Genomic DNA, 18,921 nt, shown 5'->3' with positions numbered 1-18,921 from the left:
TTTTTATTAGAACTGGGAAAAATTAGGAAATTTGAGCCTGCTCCACCATTCAATAAGATCATGACTGAACTACCTCAATGCCACTTTCCCCTTTGATCCATACATTCCTTAATTTCTCCCAAGTATCCAAAAATCTATCAATTTCAAGCTTGAAAATACTGCACAACTGAACACCTACAATAATTTGGGGTACAGAATGCGAAGATTCACTACTCACTAAGTGAATACATTTATTTTCAATCTCAGTTCTAAATGGTTGATCCCAGGCAGCACGGTGGCGCAGTAGTTAGCCCTGCTGCTTCACGGTCCTGAGGACCCAGGTTCGATCCCGGCCCCGGGTCACTGTCCGTGTGGAGTTTGCACATTCTCCCTGTGTTTGCGTGGGTCTCACCATGTGCAGGGTAGGAGGATTGGCCACGCTGAATTGCCCCTTCATTGGAAAAATTAAAAAAATAAAAAATAAATAAATGGTTGATCCCTAATTCCGAGTCTAAGAGCTATAGCTCTGGACCCTCCAGCCAGAAAATACAGCCTCAGTACTAAGTATAAACTTTCCAATGCCCAAAAAGTGATTGATGGTGCTTTTAGCTACTCCTACCGGATGATCTGCTATCATGGTATGCCACTCTTTTCTGTCTTGTGCTATCCTCACACACCCAGTGTTGCTCAAAAATGATTATGCTTGGTAATATACACATATCTGGATAAACTGGGAAAATTAACCTTGAAGAAATATTTTATTAGCTATAAAAACAGCAAGTAAGAGAGTACAAACATATATAAATTTTGTGAAGGGTAACTATTGCCAGTGTTGGGAATGCTGAAAAAGCATGAACAAAATGATGATTGTACCAGGAATAAAATGAAGGTTCTTTCAATCCATTAAAAATATATATTTTATTCAAACAAAATCTTCATTATAACAAACACAACAACAATACAATGAATCCCAACCCGGGGCCGGGCACGAGTGATTGTATTTTTTTGTACTAATTTTGTTTGGGATGGGGTGTTTTTTTCTTTTTAATGTATAAAATTTAAAAATCTTAATATAAATATTTTCAAAAAACCTTCCCGAAGTGTACCCACCCACGAAGAAAGGCTGGGAGACACTGGAACAAAAACAAAACCCTCGGGAGAATATTCTTCTTCATCGTCTGTACTCTTCCCGCTAAGGTCTGAGGGAGGGCATCCCACTTTTTTCAAATTGGCCTTCACCCCATCCACCAGACTAGGAAAGTTACATTTATGAAGCGTGGTCCAGTCACGAGCTACACGGATACCAGGAGCTAGTCTTGGCTGGACGAAACAGCAGCCTCTCCAGAACAGCTCCCATCCTTGGGAGGTTCACTGGAAAGTATTCACTCTTACCCACATTTAGCTTATACCCCAAAAAGGAGCCAAACTTCCTGAGCAGCTCCATTATCTCTGCTTTTCACAGCAAGTTCATTGCAGTGTTAATGTAAACCGACTTGTGACAATTAATGATTAAAAAAAAACATTGGCAGAGAGCCCGTAATATATAGTAACAGATTGTCCACATACAAGGACACTCTATGCTCCCTCCCCCCATGCTCTAGCCCCCTCCATCTGGTAGACGAACTCAATGCAATGGCCAGCAGCTTGATTGCTAAGGGAAACAAAGGAGAAGTCCTCCTCACCCCGGAGAAAAGAGACCTACCTGCCACAAAGTCGTCAATCTGGGATTAGACCCGATGGACATGAGAAAATAAAACTCACTTATCTCTCGGAAATGTAAATCTCCACAGGTCTGCCAACCCATCCCCCACCGCATCTGTTCCATGAACACCAATAACACCTTTGTCACCCCGATTGACTCCGACTTGGTACTCGACCTATCCAATCTAGGAACCAAAAGACAATTGAAGTTCCCTCCCCATAATTAGCTGATGTGAATCAAGATCTGGGCTAGACGGCAGCACTTTGTTAATGAATGTGGTGTCAACCCAATTCGGTGTATACACTTTTTAAAAACAAATTGAGTGCTGGGTACTCTAAATTAGTAAAAAACAAATTGAGCAGTTCAGGACGGGAAAAAGTGTTTGTTTCACCAGCAGATTTAGGGGTGGGACTTGATGGTTCAATAAAATAGAAGAGGGGGCATAAGATCCATACATAGTTTGCTCCCAGTTATCCATAAAGAAAAATAAATTACAGAAGTTCTATCTTTATTAAAATGAAACTCACCCAAGTTTTTTCACATATTCCAGATAGCCAATTAAGATTTCATGATAGACTGCAGTTCGGAGGCACCTTGGGCGGAAGAAGTGAATACTGTCGAGGTAAGATATGTACACACGCCTGCAAAGTTGTGCGAGAGAAATAGAATTAACCAGTGATTAAAATGGCTACATTCTGGCTTCATTATACCAAAAACTTGATATTATGGGGACAAAATAAAATGGCTACTGTTTTAAAGTGCACTTTTCTCTTTCAATAAACATTTATTTATTTTTCCACCTCATTCTTGTTTCAAAGTCACTTTTCAAAAGGTTTTGAACTTCTCCATTGGAAAAGCTGGTCAAATAATTGTTCCACTATGGACTGAACATAAAGAGGATCTAAGGATAAGCTACATGTAAGTCTGCTAAAATATTGTATGTATGGTATGCCACTACCTTGTATTAGGAGTTGGGCAGTCGGAGCCATATTCCTGTACATGCATTCCAAAGAAACAGACATCCACACCATCAATCTCCTCAAAAGCAAAAAGTGCTTTGGTTCTATAAGGAAAGGTCTCTGACATTTCGCCTGTATCCACAAACCTGAAACAAGAAAAGGAACCACTTTTATGCACCGTTTGAAGGCGAGTAGATTAAATCACAATTTTCCCTGGCAAGCGCAAAATAATGCTGCCAGTTAACAAATACTGTAAAACTAAGGAAGGGAGGAATTGAGAAAATAGTATCCAAACTCTTGGTATTGAAGTAAACATTCGAAACTGGGACATGTTTTTAGTCTTTTTTCTCTTTTCCAAAATTAGTCACATTAACTCCGTACAACACTGCTTAAAGCTGGAGGAGTAAGTCTAGGTTTCTACACATCAATGGGTATAGCTAACCTAATTTCACTAGTTAGTCTGATGTATCTAAAATACTCAGCAGAAACCACTATAATGTCACAATTGCACTTTAATTTGAATTATTTTAGCTTCTAAGATTACCATCGCTACATGTGCCTTTTCTATTACATCCCATTCCTTACACCCACCATGCCCATTTCTACTCACTCTAGTCTGAACCCTCTGCTTTTGTTAGTCTCTGCTCATCTTCTGCTTGCTTTCTCTAATCCTTCACTCATGACCACTCAGTTCCCTTTCCTCGCTCCTTGCATGTTGACACTAATATTCACGCTCCCTTCTCTTCAAATCTACCTGCGTCATCTCAAGAAAATTATCAACCGATTGATCCTCCAAACAATGCTCCATCTTCAACCTCAATTTCTTCTAAGGTCCTCAGACACACTGTTAATTGTATATTAATTGTGAGGCGGCACAGCGGCGCAGTCGTTAGCTCACAAGAGCCGAGGACCCAGGTTCGATCCAAGCCCCGGGTAACTGTCCATGTGGAGTTTGACATTCTCCGTCTTTGCATGGGTTCCAGCCCCACAACCCAAAAAGATGTGCAGGTTAGATGGATTGCCACGCTAAATTGCCCCTTAATTAAAAAAAAAATAATTGGGTACTCTAAATTTATTTTTTAAAATTGTACATTAATTGGGGTGTTCAATTGTATTCAAATGGTGGGCATTAATTGAGGACTTACCTTGTTCATGCATACAGGACCAGGCTGAAACTATGGTTGTTGGGTTGGAAGTGCACAATTATGTGTCTCTCATAATGAAAGCTTGAAAGTGTCTAAACATTTGGCTCCAGTATTCTAGCCTTCACCACCTGGCTATCTGCATTCTAACATATACCACTGCTCCCAGGGTAGTAACCATTTCACTCAAAATCCCATTTGACCCGCTTCTGCTATTAATTAAAATAAATGAATTATTCTGGAGCATTCCTCTCCTTGGCCCATCTGCATCATTTATGTGACCACCTCCTCTTGTTGATTTACACGCCACCTCTCCCCTCACCAGGTTCAGTCTTCAGGAGTTTTCTCAAGCAGAAAATGATAAAACTTTCAGTGCTTCATGTCCAGAGAATTTACTCAAGGACTTCCAGGTGCTTGCTTTACTTGCCTGCTTTTCATTCCTGGTTTAACTTCCACAGTTTTATCTGAGCTGGAAACCACACGAACATACACTTCCCCTGCCTCTGGATGGTTCTGGCGTCGCAGAAATTTGTTCACTCTGTCTTCTAAATGATTCCCTAACCTGGTTGTTTGCAACCCTATGAACAGAAACTCAGTATAAGCAAACATATCAGAAACAAGAATGAAATTCAGTTCACAAACTACCCTTTACTCAAGTTTGGAGAATCTCTGATTTCCTGTAAGGTACATTATGGTCATTAGTTGACAGAAAACAGTATGATTATTGAAGTGTGGTAGCCATATTGTACAGGGTCTAAAATCTATCGATAGATAGTTATGCACCAGAATATTTTGCTCCTATTTGGGATAAAAGAAAGGGGGATGACTATTTCATAGATGGATCATATTCTCCCTCATGATTTCTATGTAATAAAGCAATTCTATCATAGTGGAAGCAGCAGCACCATATCCCAAACAGCTACTGCAGGTGCAGTATGGACTGGCTCATTTTACTATTCTAATGCAGCTTCCCACATGTAGCCGCCCAGTGGGATAGATACAGCTTTAAAATCAACAATGAGAACTAGCACTGAGAACTGGCAGACCAGAGTCCGATCAAATTGACGAAAGGAGAAAGGTTACAGGTGCAGCAGGCACAAGAGAAAATTCTGGTGAATAGTGACAATGTAATAGTGATCAGCTTATATCGAGTTACTTGGGTGAAATTCCAGCAGGTTGTGTTACATATGATAAAGGGTGACTAAAAGCATTGACTATTTGAGGATTTAGAATGCATATTCTTCAGTTCAGAGACTTTCACCAAGCAGTATTCATAAATTTTAAAATCAGAATCCATTTTTAATTCAGCCAAGTACTAATTTGATTACCTAATAGGCAGTGTGGCAGTGTCCTCTGCTGCAACGTCATGTTATTTTAAATGCCAGTTCTCCAAGTCACTTTGACACCTGTGATTTATATTTCAAAATAGCTGTTTGCAGGGAAATAGGGAACAGGCACGTTATACGGAAATTGCTCTAACTTGATACCATGTTCCTAACCATGTATCACTGATGTAGCAATTTTATGTTGTCAAATCCATGTGCTCCTTAGATGTTTCAGATATTAATTTTCATAGTATAAAACATAAAGTGAGGTCTACTGACATCCTACTCAACTGTATATTTATTGGTTTAAGGCTATTTAACTGTAGTGGCAACCACAGGTTAAATGAGATCTAGTCTCTAACTAAGTAATTAGGGTCAATGTTCATTTAATGTACAGAATAGTTACAGCATAAGAGGACATCCAAACTGTTGAGTCCGTGTTGTCTCTACAAGAATTTAGCCAGTGCCATTCTCCCTGCCTTTTCCCCATAGCTCTGCAATTGTTTTCAGTTCTGATAATTATGTAATTCCACCACAACCTCAGGCAGATGCTGACCATTCAGTGCAAATGCCTTTTCATGTTAATTGCTGGAAGATGGCCCAAATTCTCCATAGGCTCCATGGAAAATCCCAGGCTAGATTTATCAATAATTTGGTTTATAGTGTAACCGTTTTCACCTTTGTGCAATAGTTACAATTCTATTTAACTGCATCCAATCCAGAGTTCTAGAACCAAACAAACGCTCATTTCATAATCTTAAAAGGATACCCAAACAGAGAATAATACAATAAAGTAACTCAGCACAGTCATAGATATCAATCCTTTACTATGGGGCTGCAGGTTTCATAAATGGAACAGAGTCTCTGAAAATCTATGGCTCTCTGACTCCCACCCAAGTCAGGCAGTTACAGGTTTAAGTCAGGTATTGACCTTTTAAAAAGATAGATTGGCATTTCTATGCTTTCCACAACTTCCGACGTCTCAAAGTGCTTTACAGCCAATGAAGTACTTCGTAAAGTGTAGTCACTGCTGTAATGTAGGCAACATGGCAGCTAATTTACACTCAGCAAACACACACCGCAATATGATAGTTCCCAGATAATCAGATTTTTGTGATATTAAGGGATAAATATCAGTCATGACAGAACTGTTCTTCTTTAAAATAGTCCCATGGGATATTTTACATTTACTTGAGCAGCAGGTGCAGCCAAAAGGTGGCACCGCCCACAGCAGAGCATCAGCCTTAAGTTTTGTGCTCAAGTCCTGTAGTGTGATTTGAAATTGAAACCTTGTGATCAGAGGCAAGTGTGCTACCAAATAAGCTACAACTGATACACTTTAAAGAAAAAAGCCCAGTTACTGTTCCACAACCTTCAGTGGCATTCCCTGTACATGTTCTATTGTAACATTTTCTCTCCTTTCCCAATTGCCTGCTTTCTTATTCTAACCCAAATTGTCCTGTTTCCTACCTATTCCAATCCTGTTTCTGTCTTGGTCATTAAAATGTGCTGCAAAATTCACCTCACAAAGTCACATGTACTCAAGAGATTTTGATCAAAGGCTCCACTGTTTTCATTCATCAACTCTTCAGAACCGAAAGATGATAAAATGGTTAAAAGTGGGATCCAAGGAGCAGTAGCACTGTAATCACGAGTGTTACACACATAGAAATTTGAAAGCACTAAATAAGTCATTTTAGCTGCCAATTAAATGCCAATGATGCCAGTCCACCACAGAATGAACTAAACTATATATAAATACTTACTTTTAGAGCTGAATTTGTTCTCTTTCCTAGTTTTGCCAGTTTTCTTTAAGCAATTGTCACAAACAAAGCTGCAGAAAGAAATATATTTAAAAATGGTAGCTTGCATACAAAACACCTGTAAGGTTATGGTCTACAGATAGCTAGCATTTAAAAGACAAAAACTAAACTTTTAAATTAATGTTCTAAATATAAGAGGGAGAATTATTTTTAATTGCTAGTAGACTAGCAGACCACCTGATATATATTAATTGTATTCAGGAGGTGGGTATTAATTGGGGAATCGCCTGTGTGAGTACATGTTTTTGTTGGAGATGCATGGTACGCAAGTAAAGCCTGTAAGGGAATGAAGACTAGGTTCCAGTATTCTACCCTACACCATCTGGCTATCTGAGTTTTGACAAATGCCAGGGATATTCATTACACAACCACAATGTATTGTGAGGATATACAAATGCAAGTTGCTGTTTTGAATCCTTGCCGGTATACATAAAACACTTGGAATCCATAAGAACATAAGAAATAGGAGCAAGAGCAATCCATTTGGTCGCTCGAGCCTGATCCCATCATTCAGTAAGATCTGGCTGATCTGATTATGAACTTAACTCTAATTTTTTTCTGACCCCCATAACCTTTGACTGCCACACTGATGAAAAATCTGTCGAATTCAGCTGACCCAGTCTCCATCGTCCTTTGAGGTACAGAATTTGAAAGGTTAATAAACCTCCGAGAGAAGAATTTCTTACTCAACTCTGTCTTAAACGGAAGACCTCCTATTTTGAAACTGCCGCCTAGTTCTAGATTACCCCACGAGGTGAAACATCTGCTCAGCACTCAAGCCTCCTCAGAAGCTTATGTTTCAATGAACTCATTCACAATGACAAGTAGATACATTCATAGATAACAGATGTTAAGGGTATTTGGTGGCTTGTCACTCATTGGATCTGAAGAATGTTAGCAGGAAACAAAGCAAATAGGATGTGACATTCTATTGGCAAATCAACTGAGTTCAACATTAACCTCCCCAAAATTGATAGCAGTGCAGTAGTCCTGGTAGCAGTCCAGGAGTGCCAAGTGCGGTTCTGGTTGACACAACAAAAGGGCTTCATTCTGACCAAGGTCATATAGAGCCACATGAATTCATGTTAAAAGCCACAAAAATGACTTGGTTAGTATTCTTCAGCTTGTGAAGAGACAACACATCAGGGAACAATATATAAGTACGAGATACTTAACGTGATAAAGAAAAACCTACTTTAGATACGTCAGGTAATATTTATCAAACAGGATGATCAACAATTGGAATGGGTTGTCAGGGAGGTTTGAGGCCAGTACATCCAACATATTTAAGAAACAGTTATGAATTTAAGGGATGATGGAAGGGTCAGTATGCTGGGAAATTGAGATCAAATGAGCTCTTAATGAGAACCTGCCACGATGGGAAACTTTTAACCAAAAAATCAATATTAAAAGTCACCTAACGATCCAGCAACAACACCTACCCTGAAGGCCAGATAGTTTCATTATGGAGAACGCAGATTTGATGCATTTTGCGACCACATTCTTTACATTCAACAAAGCTAAAATGAGAAAATAAAATGTTAGATGTCCAGTTTTGCACTTGACTAATCAAAGTTGATAATCATATCAAACATTCAACTCAATTTTAGAGCAATAAAAGAGGGCGACAAATAACCTGCAGTAAACTGTTTTCATTACTCTAAGACAGGATTACTCTAAGGCAGGATAAACTGAACTGCAAACTGCCCAAATAATTCAAATTAGGATAATTTGTTCGTAATCCCTAAACATTGCTCATAACTGCACTCACAAAATTCAACTGGAATAGGGCAAGTAGAAAAGCTATTCAGCGGCCAAAGTGATGATTGATAATCTCGGATAAAGGGAGAAGCCAATATGAGGTCAAGTAATAATTTACAATGAAGGTGGGGTCCCTTCACCACATTGTAAGAGAGAGAGAGAGAGAGAGAGAGAGAGAGATCTCCCTCCACTTGGTTGATCCCAGAGCCACTTAATGGCTGTTGGTCTTTAATTGGCTTGAGATGGGCTTCCAACCTGAGGAAGTCCCACCTCCGAATACTATCTGCCAATCAAATGGGAATGTGGTTTGGGATTTTTGGGGGGGGGGGGGGGGGCACGGTGCAACTCTTGCTGTGCAGACTGGAGACTTGGTCCTAGCATTCTCATTGCAGGAAACATCCCAGCTGCAGCAGGCGGAAGCCCTCAAGTTATTAATTGAGGTGGATGCACAGGTGGTGCCACCACCACTACACCGGCTATCCGGCCAGCAGGGAGTGCAAAATTCCATCCAACATGACCATAAAAAGTAATACCCAGAATACTTACGGCTCAGGATCTAATGTATCATTTTTCTTTTTTTCAAACTGATCTTTTGAAATGGTTCTGTTAGAAAAGAAAAATCAGTAAGGGGTTCTGATTCATAAAGCAATACACTACATTTTGTCCCCACTCTAGATTCTTAGTACAGTGCCATATGTGCATGCTTCCTCACCCCATCAACCCCTCACCCCCTGTCAACGTCCAATATGCTCTAGACCTGCATACAATGTTCAATTTAGTTTGCAACAAATGTTATCCAATGTACAGCAGATTCTGAACACATACCTCTACATGCAACTTCTGAAAAAGTCATCAAGAGATTCGAGATAGCAATTTGGGATGCATCCTAATTAACCAACTCTCCCTCCATGGGGGGGAACTGATAGAAAATCTAGCAGATTATTTTCAAGCAAAACCCTGAACTCAAGGGAAATAGCATATTTTCACGTACAAATCAGCAAGAAGAAATCACCTAATGTGAATACAAATTAAGTTGTGATTGTGCTTATGTTTATTTGCGAATTGCATAAACACACAAGCATTCTTCAAGCTGCAAATAAGGGCCTTGGCTGATGTTGCAACTTAAATATTTTCAAAGAAGTTGCAGCAATGGTGGGAGCCTCTCAATTTTCTGAGGAAATGAATTTTTTTTCAATATAAATTTAAAGTACCCAATTCATTTTTTTTCCAATTAAGGGGCAATTTAGTGTGGCCAATCCGCCCGCCCTGCACATCTTTGGGTTGTGGGGGGGGGGGGGGGGGGGGGGAAACCCACGCAAACATGAGGAGAATGTGCAAACTCCACAGGGACAGTGACCCGGGGCCGGGATTGAACCTGGGCCCTCAGCGCCATGAGGCAGCAGTGCTAACCACTGCGCCACTGTGCCGTCCCCGAGGAAATGAAACTTTCAGGCAGACTTTTGATGAAAATTTCTGACTTGACCTTTCAGTTTCCCTCACTAAATATCAAGAATGAGATGGGTGGTGGGATCCTCTAAAGTACAATGCTCACCAACGGTGAACAAAAGTACATTCAAGCATTGTAACAGTGAAAATAAGTCACAAAACAGTAATGACTCAAAGGAATCTAGAACAAGCATTTACAGAACAAGATACAAGCTCAAGCTACACCATGTCAGTCAAGTAGCTAAATTTTTCAGGCACCTTCGACGAGTTCATGTACTGAGTGTTTGTGAATTGAATCCCCTGACTAAAGTAGCTTCTATCTCTATTAATAAAAGAACCAGAGGTGAGATGAGGAGAACTTTTTTAAGTAGTTATGATCATCTGGAATGCATTGCCCGAGATGGAAGTACAAGCACATTCAATTGTAATTTTGAAAATGGAATTGGATAAGTACTTGAAGAGGGGAAAGAAAGTACAAGGCTATGGAGAAAGAGCAGGGGAATGAGGTTAATTGCTTAGTTGTTTCAGAGAGCCGCACGGTCATGCTGGGCTGAATGGTCTCCTTCTGTGTGCAAGATTCAATGACATAATAATGATAATAATAATCTTTATTGTCACAAGTAGGCTTACATTAACACTGCAATTAAGTTACTGTGAAAAGCCCCTAGTCGTCACATTCCGGCGCCTGTTCGGGTACATGGAGGGAGAATTCAGAATGTCCAAATTACCTAATAGCACGACTTTCGGGCCTAGTGGGAGAAAACCGGAGCACCCGGAGGAAACCCACGTAGACACAGGGATAACGTGCAGACTCTGCACAGTGACCCAAGCCGGGAATCGAACCTGGGACCCTGGCGTTGTGAAGCCATAGTGCTAGACACTATGCTACGAATTGCTACATGGACCTTCTGCAAACAATACTGGGACTTCCCGATCAAGAAGCTGAAACTGTCCTGACAAATATAATGCTTTATGATTTGCCCTGTTAAAAACTTTGAATACTGTATAAGCATTTTGATAGGACAACTGGGTGTGTAGACAACTGGGTGTGTAAATATCAGGCAACCAAAATAGTCTTTTTAAGAGCAGTACTGTGACAAGGAACATCTGCGTGCCCATTGATATATCATTAAATGGGGGGGGGGGGGGGGGGGGAGTATAAGAAACAGGAGTAGGAGAAGACCTTACGGCCGATTGAGACTGTTCCGCCATTCAATATGACCGTGGCTGATCTTTGGCTTCAGCTTCACTTTACCCCCGTTCTCCATATCCCTTGATTCCCCGAGGGACCAAAACTCTATCTATCTCAGCCTTGAACTGATTCAATGATAGCGCATTCACAACCTTTGTGAGCAGATAATTCTGAAGATCCACACCCTTTTGAATGAAGACATTTCTCCTCACCTCAGTCCTAAATAATAGACCTCTTATTCTGAGACTGTATCCCTGTGTTCTATATTCTTTAGCCAGGGGAAACAACCTCTTGTTTTTTTACGCTGTCAGGTCCCTCATAATCTTGAATGTTTCAATGAGATTAACTCTCATCTTCTAAACTCCAGAGAATATAGATCCAATTTACTCTTCCCCTTGTAATAGGATAACCCTCTCATTCCAGGAGCCAATCTAGTGAATCTTCACTGCCTCCAATGTGAGGATAGCTTTCACAGAATCATGGTTTTACAGCACAGAAAGAGGCTCTTCACATCCATGCCAACCATCAAGCACCTAACAATTTTAATCCCATTTTCCAGCACTTGGCCCGTAGCTTTGTATGCTATGGCATTTCAAATGCTTATCTAAATACTTAAATGTAAGAATTCCTGCCTCTACCACCCTTTCAGGCAGTGAGTTCCAGATTACAACCACCCTCTGGGTGAAAATGTTTTTCCTCACATCTCCTCTAAACTTCCTTCCCATTACCGTAAATCTTTGCGCACCCCCCCCCCCCCCCCCCCCCCCCCCGGTTATAACCCCTCCACTAAGGGGAAACGTACCTTCCTATCCACCCTATTTGTGTCCCTCATAATTCTATAGACCTCAATCAGGTCCCCACTCAGCCTTCTTTGCTCCAAGGAAAATAAAACAGCCTATCCAGTCTCTCGATAGCCTAAACACTCCAGCCAGGCAACATCCTGGAGCATCTCCTCTGCACCCTCCCCAGTGCAATCATTTCCTTCTGATAGAATGGTGACCAGAACCACAGACTACTCCAGCTGGGGTCTAACCAGGATTTTATACAGCTCCAACATAACCTCCCTGCTCTTATATTCAATGTCTTGGTTAATAAAGGCAAAATTCCCATTAGCCTTCTTAACCACCTTTCCTATAACATGGAGACCAAAACTGCACATCATATATTCCAGGTGTGGCCTCACCAATGCCCTGAACAATTGTAGCAAGACTTCTTTATTCTTGTACTCCAATCCCCTTGCAATAAAAGGCCAACAACTTTTGTTTTCCTGAATGTTTGCTGTCCCTGTATACTAACTTTGTGTGTTCTTTGTATGAATACATCCAAGTCTCTTTGAATATCAACATTTCCAAGCTTCATGTCTTTAAAAAAATATTCTGTGTTTCCATATTTACAAGAAAAGTGAATAACCTCCATTTCCCCACATTATACTCCACCTATTGCCCACTCACTTAACTGATACATATAATATATATATATATTTTTTCTAGCCTGTGTCCTCTCCACAGCTTGCATCCCCACCTAACTTTGTACCACCTGCATGGCATGTCAGCTGAGTGAATTGACAATGAATTTCAACAAATCTAAGAAGTGTGTGATTATGGTTGATGCAACTGCCAGAATCAGGGCTGTCATTTCTGGCTTCATTTTAAGGATAGTAATTAGGAGCACAAGTCGTCAATTCAGCCTTGAGCCTGCTCCGCAATTAAATTTGATCATGGCTGATCTCTTCCTGGTCACAAATCCACCTTCCTACCTGTTCCCCATATCCCAATAACCCTTTTTTAAACATCAGAAAATGTGACGAGGGCCTGTACTGCGCTGTAATGTTCTATGTTCTATAACCCAGGTCCTTGGCGCCGTGTGGAAGCAGTGCTAACCACTGCGCCACTGTACCGTCCAGATGGGCTGTATCTTTCTTGACACAAAGTCTACGTATGTGACTGGATGCCAACTCTACTCATAGGATTTGCTGCAGCGCTCTACTTTCCTTCAAAGTCTTTTACAGGAAAGATGTTGGATTTTAAACCAAAGGCTACATCTGATGGTTCTGATTTATAGCATCAGGAGCTGAAAACCTTGAAAATAAACTTGCATTCACATAGAACTGTATACAAGATTCTTCACACAATGAATTACTTTTTAAATGACTCAATGTTAAGGTTTTATGTAATTACACACTTCATTACAATGATTTAACCTCAGAAGGAGGGACAGCAGTTTAAAAAATGCCCTGAACTCAAGCTACTTTAAGATGTCTGGGCACCTACAGTTAGTTTGGTGTTCCACAAAATGAGCACAAGTTAGCAAATTATTGTCAAAGGTGCTGACACGAGACCACGTTGTTAAAAAAGGCGATATGAACATGTGCCAAACTAGGTAATGGTGAGCCTCGGTACATAATGCTATAGTGGTTATGTAGAAAATAATATTAACTGTACTGTACAGTCAGAAGAACACAAATGGAAGGTTGTCATTCTGAAACTGTACGGTGCTCTAGTCAAGGTGGAGAGATCTTAAAATTGGTACCAAAGTCTGAACGAAATGAATATAGAAGTAGGCCGTGGCCAATTTCAAATGCAAAAATTGTAAGGTTTGGTCCAGGGACCAGTTGAGGTTGATAACTTAGGTTGAATTGAAGCTGAAGACTTCTCAAAGTGAAAAATCTTGTTTAAAAAGGCAAGGACTCATTTCAAACCCTTTAGAAGAACTATTCAGCAAGACACAGGACTACTTAGATAGATTGACTGCAACATTTTATAGTATAAAAGGCTGCTGCCAAGAGGAGGGAAAGAAATAATTCAATTTATATAGTATTTTCAAAATCACTGGATGCCCCAAAGTGCTTTATAACCAATGAAGTACCGTTGAAATGTAGTCACTATTGCAATGTAGGAAATGTGGCAATCAAATGGCACACAGCAAACCCCATAAACAGCAATGTGATGTTGACCAAATAGTCCTGTTGAATTAGGAATAGGTATTGGCCAGGATAATTCCCTTGCTTTTCTTCAAAGAGTACCATGATGGATTCTTTTACATCCACCTGAGCAGCTTGTTGAGGCCTTGGTTTGATACATCATCCCAAAGACTGCACCTCTGACAGTGCAGTATCTCCTGGATACTGTACTGCAGTGCCAGCACTGATTTTTTGTTTTAACTCCTGGAGTGGGACTTGAACCTGGAACCTTGTGACTGAAGAGGCAAAAGTTCTACTAACTGAACCATAACTGACTAAAGAACTAAGGTGTCATCCACCATTTTGTTCTTCTGTCAGGACCTTTTCAAAAGAGCAGATACATATTTCTTTGGCGAAAGGAAATTACTGTTCAAGATACTAAGCTCTTAACTGGACAGTGTCTCAGTGACATTTTGCAATCTTATCAGCTTATTTGGGGCTGGTGAACGAGGATTTGTGAAAGCAAAACAAGTTGGAAAATTGGACATCTGAGCAGGCTGCAGAGTAAATGACATATCAAACACAAGCTATTTCAAACGAGAGAATTTTTCACCTTGGCTGTGTGCAATGTTCAAGTTCATTTAATTTGAGACTTATTTGGTAACTTGAACGTTTAAAAAGTTGCACTGCAGACATGACCAGCATCCCAGTGATTGATGACTATAAGTTACAAGAACTGACCACTAGTCAAAAATGTTCTGGATTTCACATCTGGATAAAAGATATAAAAATGCAAAAGAACCTTTTCCTTTGCACAGATTGGCTTAGATATTAGTGTCCAAAACACAATACATTGTGACTGCAATATTTTTAATATATAGAACCACCACTAATTCTCAGCAAATGCAATAGTGAAATTGGTAAAATAAAAGTTTCCCACCAACCTTTCAGAGTTATTCATCCCAGGCCACTTTTCCAAACATGTTCCAGTCCTGCACAGCAGGGGATATTTGGAAAAACAAGCTCTTAGGTCAGGATGTATTTGTTGAAAAATGTGGACACAAAAAGGTTGAGGTGGCCATTGCTAATTCCATTTTACACAGGAAATGGCAACATATAGAAAGTAAAGTCATTACTTACGTTTGTGGTTGTGCAGGATCGTCACCCAGAGTGACACTGTCGCCTTGGATCTCATTGAAGCACTTCTCACAGAAGTGATACCTGTCAGCAAGAAGGCCATATTTGGGTGAACTGCTCGTCCACACAACACAGCCAGCCCAGCAACGGAGCCACCAATCACAGAGGAGGGCAGATCACCACGGCGAGAGGATTGGTTGGTTGATTGATGAGTTTATAGGTCAGTGTTTTACCAGGTTGGGTCAGGTCAATGTGGACAATGGGGTGGGAGGGTTAAGAAAAAAAGGGGAGGAACAAACAGCACAGACAAAGTAAGACGGAACACCAAGACAACACAGAGCAGAAAGCCAAGGCAAAGCATAGATTAGCATTTGGTCTCATTGGATAGGTTAAAAAGCAACACCACTACATAATTAAATTCTTAAAATTTGATTAATGGGCATGTTGCATCATTTGGATTACTAGTGTTTTTATCAATCAATCTTTAGCATGTTTCTTGGGCTGGTTTATGATTCCTGTGCTTACATAGCAGGGTAATAACCCATACTGCACTAAATCTCAGTAGGTTTAAGTCTACTTTTAAATTTACTTGATTGTCAATGGATTAATGAGTTCTTCCCTAAATATGTTATAAAGATACAGCTTGCAAAGCCGAGTCCTTGATCAATATTCTGAACTGCATGCTGCCTTGTTGAAATTTGATCGACAAGTTGCAAAATTTGCCCACACAAGTGGTAGAATGTAGTTTCTTTACGACTCATTCCTAGTGCCCAGCATGGTTTGATTGCCTAGGTGAGGCACTTATTTTGGGTTGCAAAATCATGATCGTAAGAAAGAGTATTCATGGCTCAGGTATTGTACTTTGTTAAAAATGCTCCTGGGGAGCATAAATGCTTTGTTCAATGGTGGAGACCTGGCCTCAACAAAATTAGCAGGCAAGACAGAGGTCAAACACCATTGTCACATACAAAGCAAATTTGAAAAGTATGAGTGTATTATTCCAAAGTTCAGAACATTTCTTAGAATATTCTGCAACAAAATTGTTTCTAAAAAAAAAAGTCCAAACTTGCTCTTTAAGTACCCCTCTCTCAAATAAATTTAATCACCCTCAAAAGATGGCTCGATTCCTGCATCCAGTCATTCCACCGAATGCCTAGGGCAGCCTTGCAACAAACAGAACTATATAAAACTGACAGAAATTATAAATGTACATGGCATCATTCAAATCCTTAAAATATTTGAATGTCATGTAACATATAGCATTTGGAGTTTCTGAACTGTCACGAGTGCTTGTTGCCAAAGGATCTATTTTGGACCAATCAGTGCAAATAATATTTGATTATCTTGGGGGAGTATTTTTTTTTTAAAATCTGAAAATAAATGAGATTGGCCAGTGCATCCCACACAAGGCTAAACACCAAAGCTGATTTTCCAACAAGAACCTCTCTGAGGCAACCACTTCATGGGTTGCTTGCGGTGGAAGTAGAACTGTAGTGGAAATATAGAGCTATCCTCTCCACAAAGCTGTGGATGCTGGGGGTCAATCTGATACGAAGACTGATGAAATTTTTGTTAGATAAGGGTATCAAGGAACATGAGCAAAGATGGATAAATGGAATTGAGGTATGGATCAGCCATCATCGAATTAAATGTCAGAACGGGGGACTGAATGGCGTTTTCCTATTCCTTAGTCCCTGTCACTTACTTTTAGTTTTCCTACTTAGAGTGCAATTGTTCTGAACTGTCTTTTCCTATTCCTTAGTCCTTGTTGCTTGCTTTTAGTGTTTTACTTCTTACAGTGTAATTTTTTGTTATCCCTTTCCAGTTTTGCTTTTATTTTAAAAGTCAGAAAACCTCTTGAAAATCAAAACCTTCAATGTAAAATTTGAACCAGTTGCTTAGTCTGGAAACAACTACTGATATCTAAAACAAAATGGAAATCACTGCTACGCACTCTGGACCATTAGAAAACCCAAATGCATGCTAAAAATTTGAATGATAAAATAACAAAGAAGCTGGCTGGGCTGCGATAAGCTGCATGGCCACAGAACAAAGCAAATCTGGTCACCTGTAGTAAAAGTGAGGGTAACTATGCAAGACAAAGATTCACGGGAGTTTGAAGGTGAGGGGTGAGCAAAGGGAATGTGAATGCATCCACAAAGCAGTACCAAAAATTACACAGCAGATATATGCAAATCATTGTAAAATCTATATTAGAACCAAAGGTGCCACAATCCAAAAATCTAACATCACAACAAAACCAGAATGTGTGATTTATGAGTTAGGAACTATACATAATTGAAGATTTTCCCGTGCCCTAACAAACCCTATTACTTTGGATTATTCAATACAGAATTACTTTGCAGCTCTTGTTTTTCATGTATTTGTGGTTTGGTTATTGACACTACAAAGAGAGGCAGAATTGCTTTTACTGTGTCATACACCCTGGGCTGCAAGATATACTTGTGCACAGATAACCCTGCATGCACACAATTATAGGATGGTGTCAGACATGAGATTGCAGGCTATATATAGTCCTATAGTTTCCTTCGTCTCCGCTGCTCCACGATCGGGCAGCTGGAAGTAAACAACAGTGACTGTCATTAGCCGTGCTTGCTGCTCTTGTGCTAGATTTTCTCACACCTTAGATAAGATGCTCAGCCAAGCCTGCTGTCCCATAGGCTTGTTTGGACAGAAACATGGTCCTCTGCAATACAAGTTGTCCACTACACTAACACCAGCAGCTTATAAATTTCACCAAAGAAAAAGAATATTCAAAAAAAATCTTTTTGAAAAGCCTCAAGATGGACAGTGATGGAACAGATTTGCTTCACAGGATAAAGTCTTGGAAAGTTTATTATTGGGGCCTTATTTATTCAAGATAACTTTCTCTGAGAAGCTTGTCTATACTGCAACATTTCCTCCTAAGTTGTAATTCTTTCCAACATTTGTGCTGCAGCAAAATGCAAATTCCAGAACATTTTACTGCGTTAGCCATGTAGAGTCTGTAAACAGAGCACATTCACTACATTAACAAATGCTCAACAGTGGTAGCTAAGCTCTCATCTGTGATTTAAGTTAGCAGATTCCAAACAGAAATAAATGCCACACAACTGTTTGGGACAGTTCAAATATCCCTACAGTTGCTGATCCCAAGAAACAATTTCGTCAAAACATGGTTAACTGCAGTTAAATAATTACTTGCACCATTGTGACACCCTTAGGCCTAAGCAAACATTGTGTGGTTCCTGTAAAAAGTTTAACTATCTTAAACACATTTTATTCTTAAATGGAGCATTATGCAGATCGTGATTTGCAATAATACATCAGAAGCTGCAGGGAGGCAAAAGCAATCATAATTTGGCAACAGGATTTTATATACATCTGAGGTTACAAGTGATGTAGCAAATTTAACTACTCAAAGTCACAGGGATTACTGTGAATACTGCTGGTAAAATGTCACCAGTGCCATTAACACACTTAAAGTAGATGTTGTTAACTGATTCCAGTCCTTTATTGTCTTTAGGAGTTCTATAATCAGCCATCCAAAATGGTG

General features: G+C 39.9%; 1 protein-coding gene across 6 annotated transcripts in view; it reads right to left on the bottom strand.

Annotated features, from left to right (window-relative positions):
• The window catches only part of LOC119978481 (CREB-binding protein-like), a 218,298-nt gene that overhangs the window by 42,805 nt on the left and 156,572 nt on the right, over positions 1–18,921 (bottom strand). For 2 of the 6 annotated variants that reach the window (XM_038820142.1, XM_038820143.1), the window contains exons 20-27: positions 15,369–15,479; positions 15,173–15,220; positions 9,238–9,294; positions 8,373–8,450; positions 6,874–6,941; positions 4,210–4,360; positions 2,640–2,786; positions 2,209–2,322 (exon numbers count right to left, since the gene is read on the bottom strand). In XM_038820142.1, the coding sequence (XP_038676070.1) occupies positions 2,209–2,322; positions 2,640–2,786; positions 4,210–4,360; positions 6,874–6,941; positions 8,373–8,450; positions 9,238–9,294; positions 15,173–15,220; positions 15,369–15,479 (774 nt within the window). The remainder of the gene's footprint in view (positions 1–2,208; positions 2,323–2,639; positions 2,787–4,209; positions 4,361–6,873; positions 6,942–8,372; positions 8,451–9,237; positions 9,295–15,172; positions 15,221–15,368; positions 15,480–18,921) is intronic. The other 4 variants (XM_038820146.1, XM_038820148.1, XM_038820144.1 and 1 more) reach the window with 3 other exon arrangements.

Source organism: Scyliorhinus canicula, chromosome 15 (assembly GCF_902713615.1).
Source record: "Scyliorhinus canicula chromosome 15, sScyCan1.1, whole genome shotgun sequence".
Taxonomy (NCBI): domain Eukaryota; kingdom Metazoa; phylum Chordata; class Chondrichthyes; order Carcharhiniformes; family Scyliorhinidae; genus Scyliorhinus; species Scyliorhinus canicula.
The sequence above is the reverse complement of the archived record's forward strand: the minus strand, read 5'-3'. Positions and strand labels throughout refer to the sequence as shown.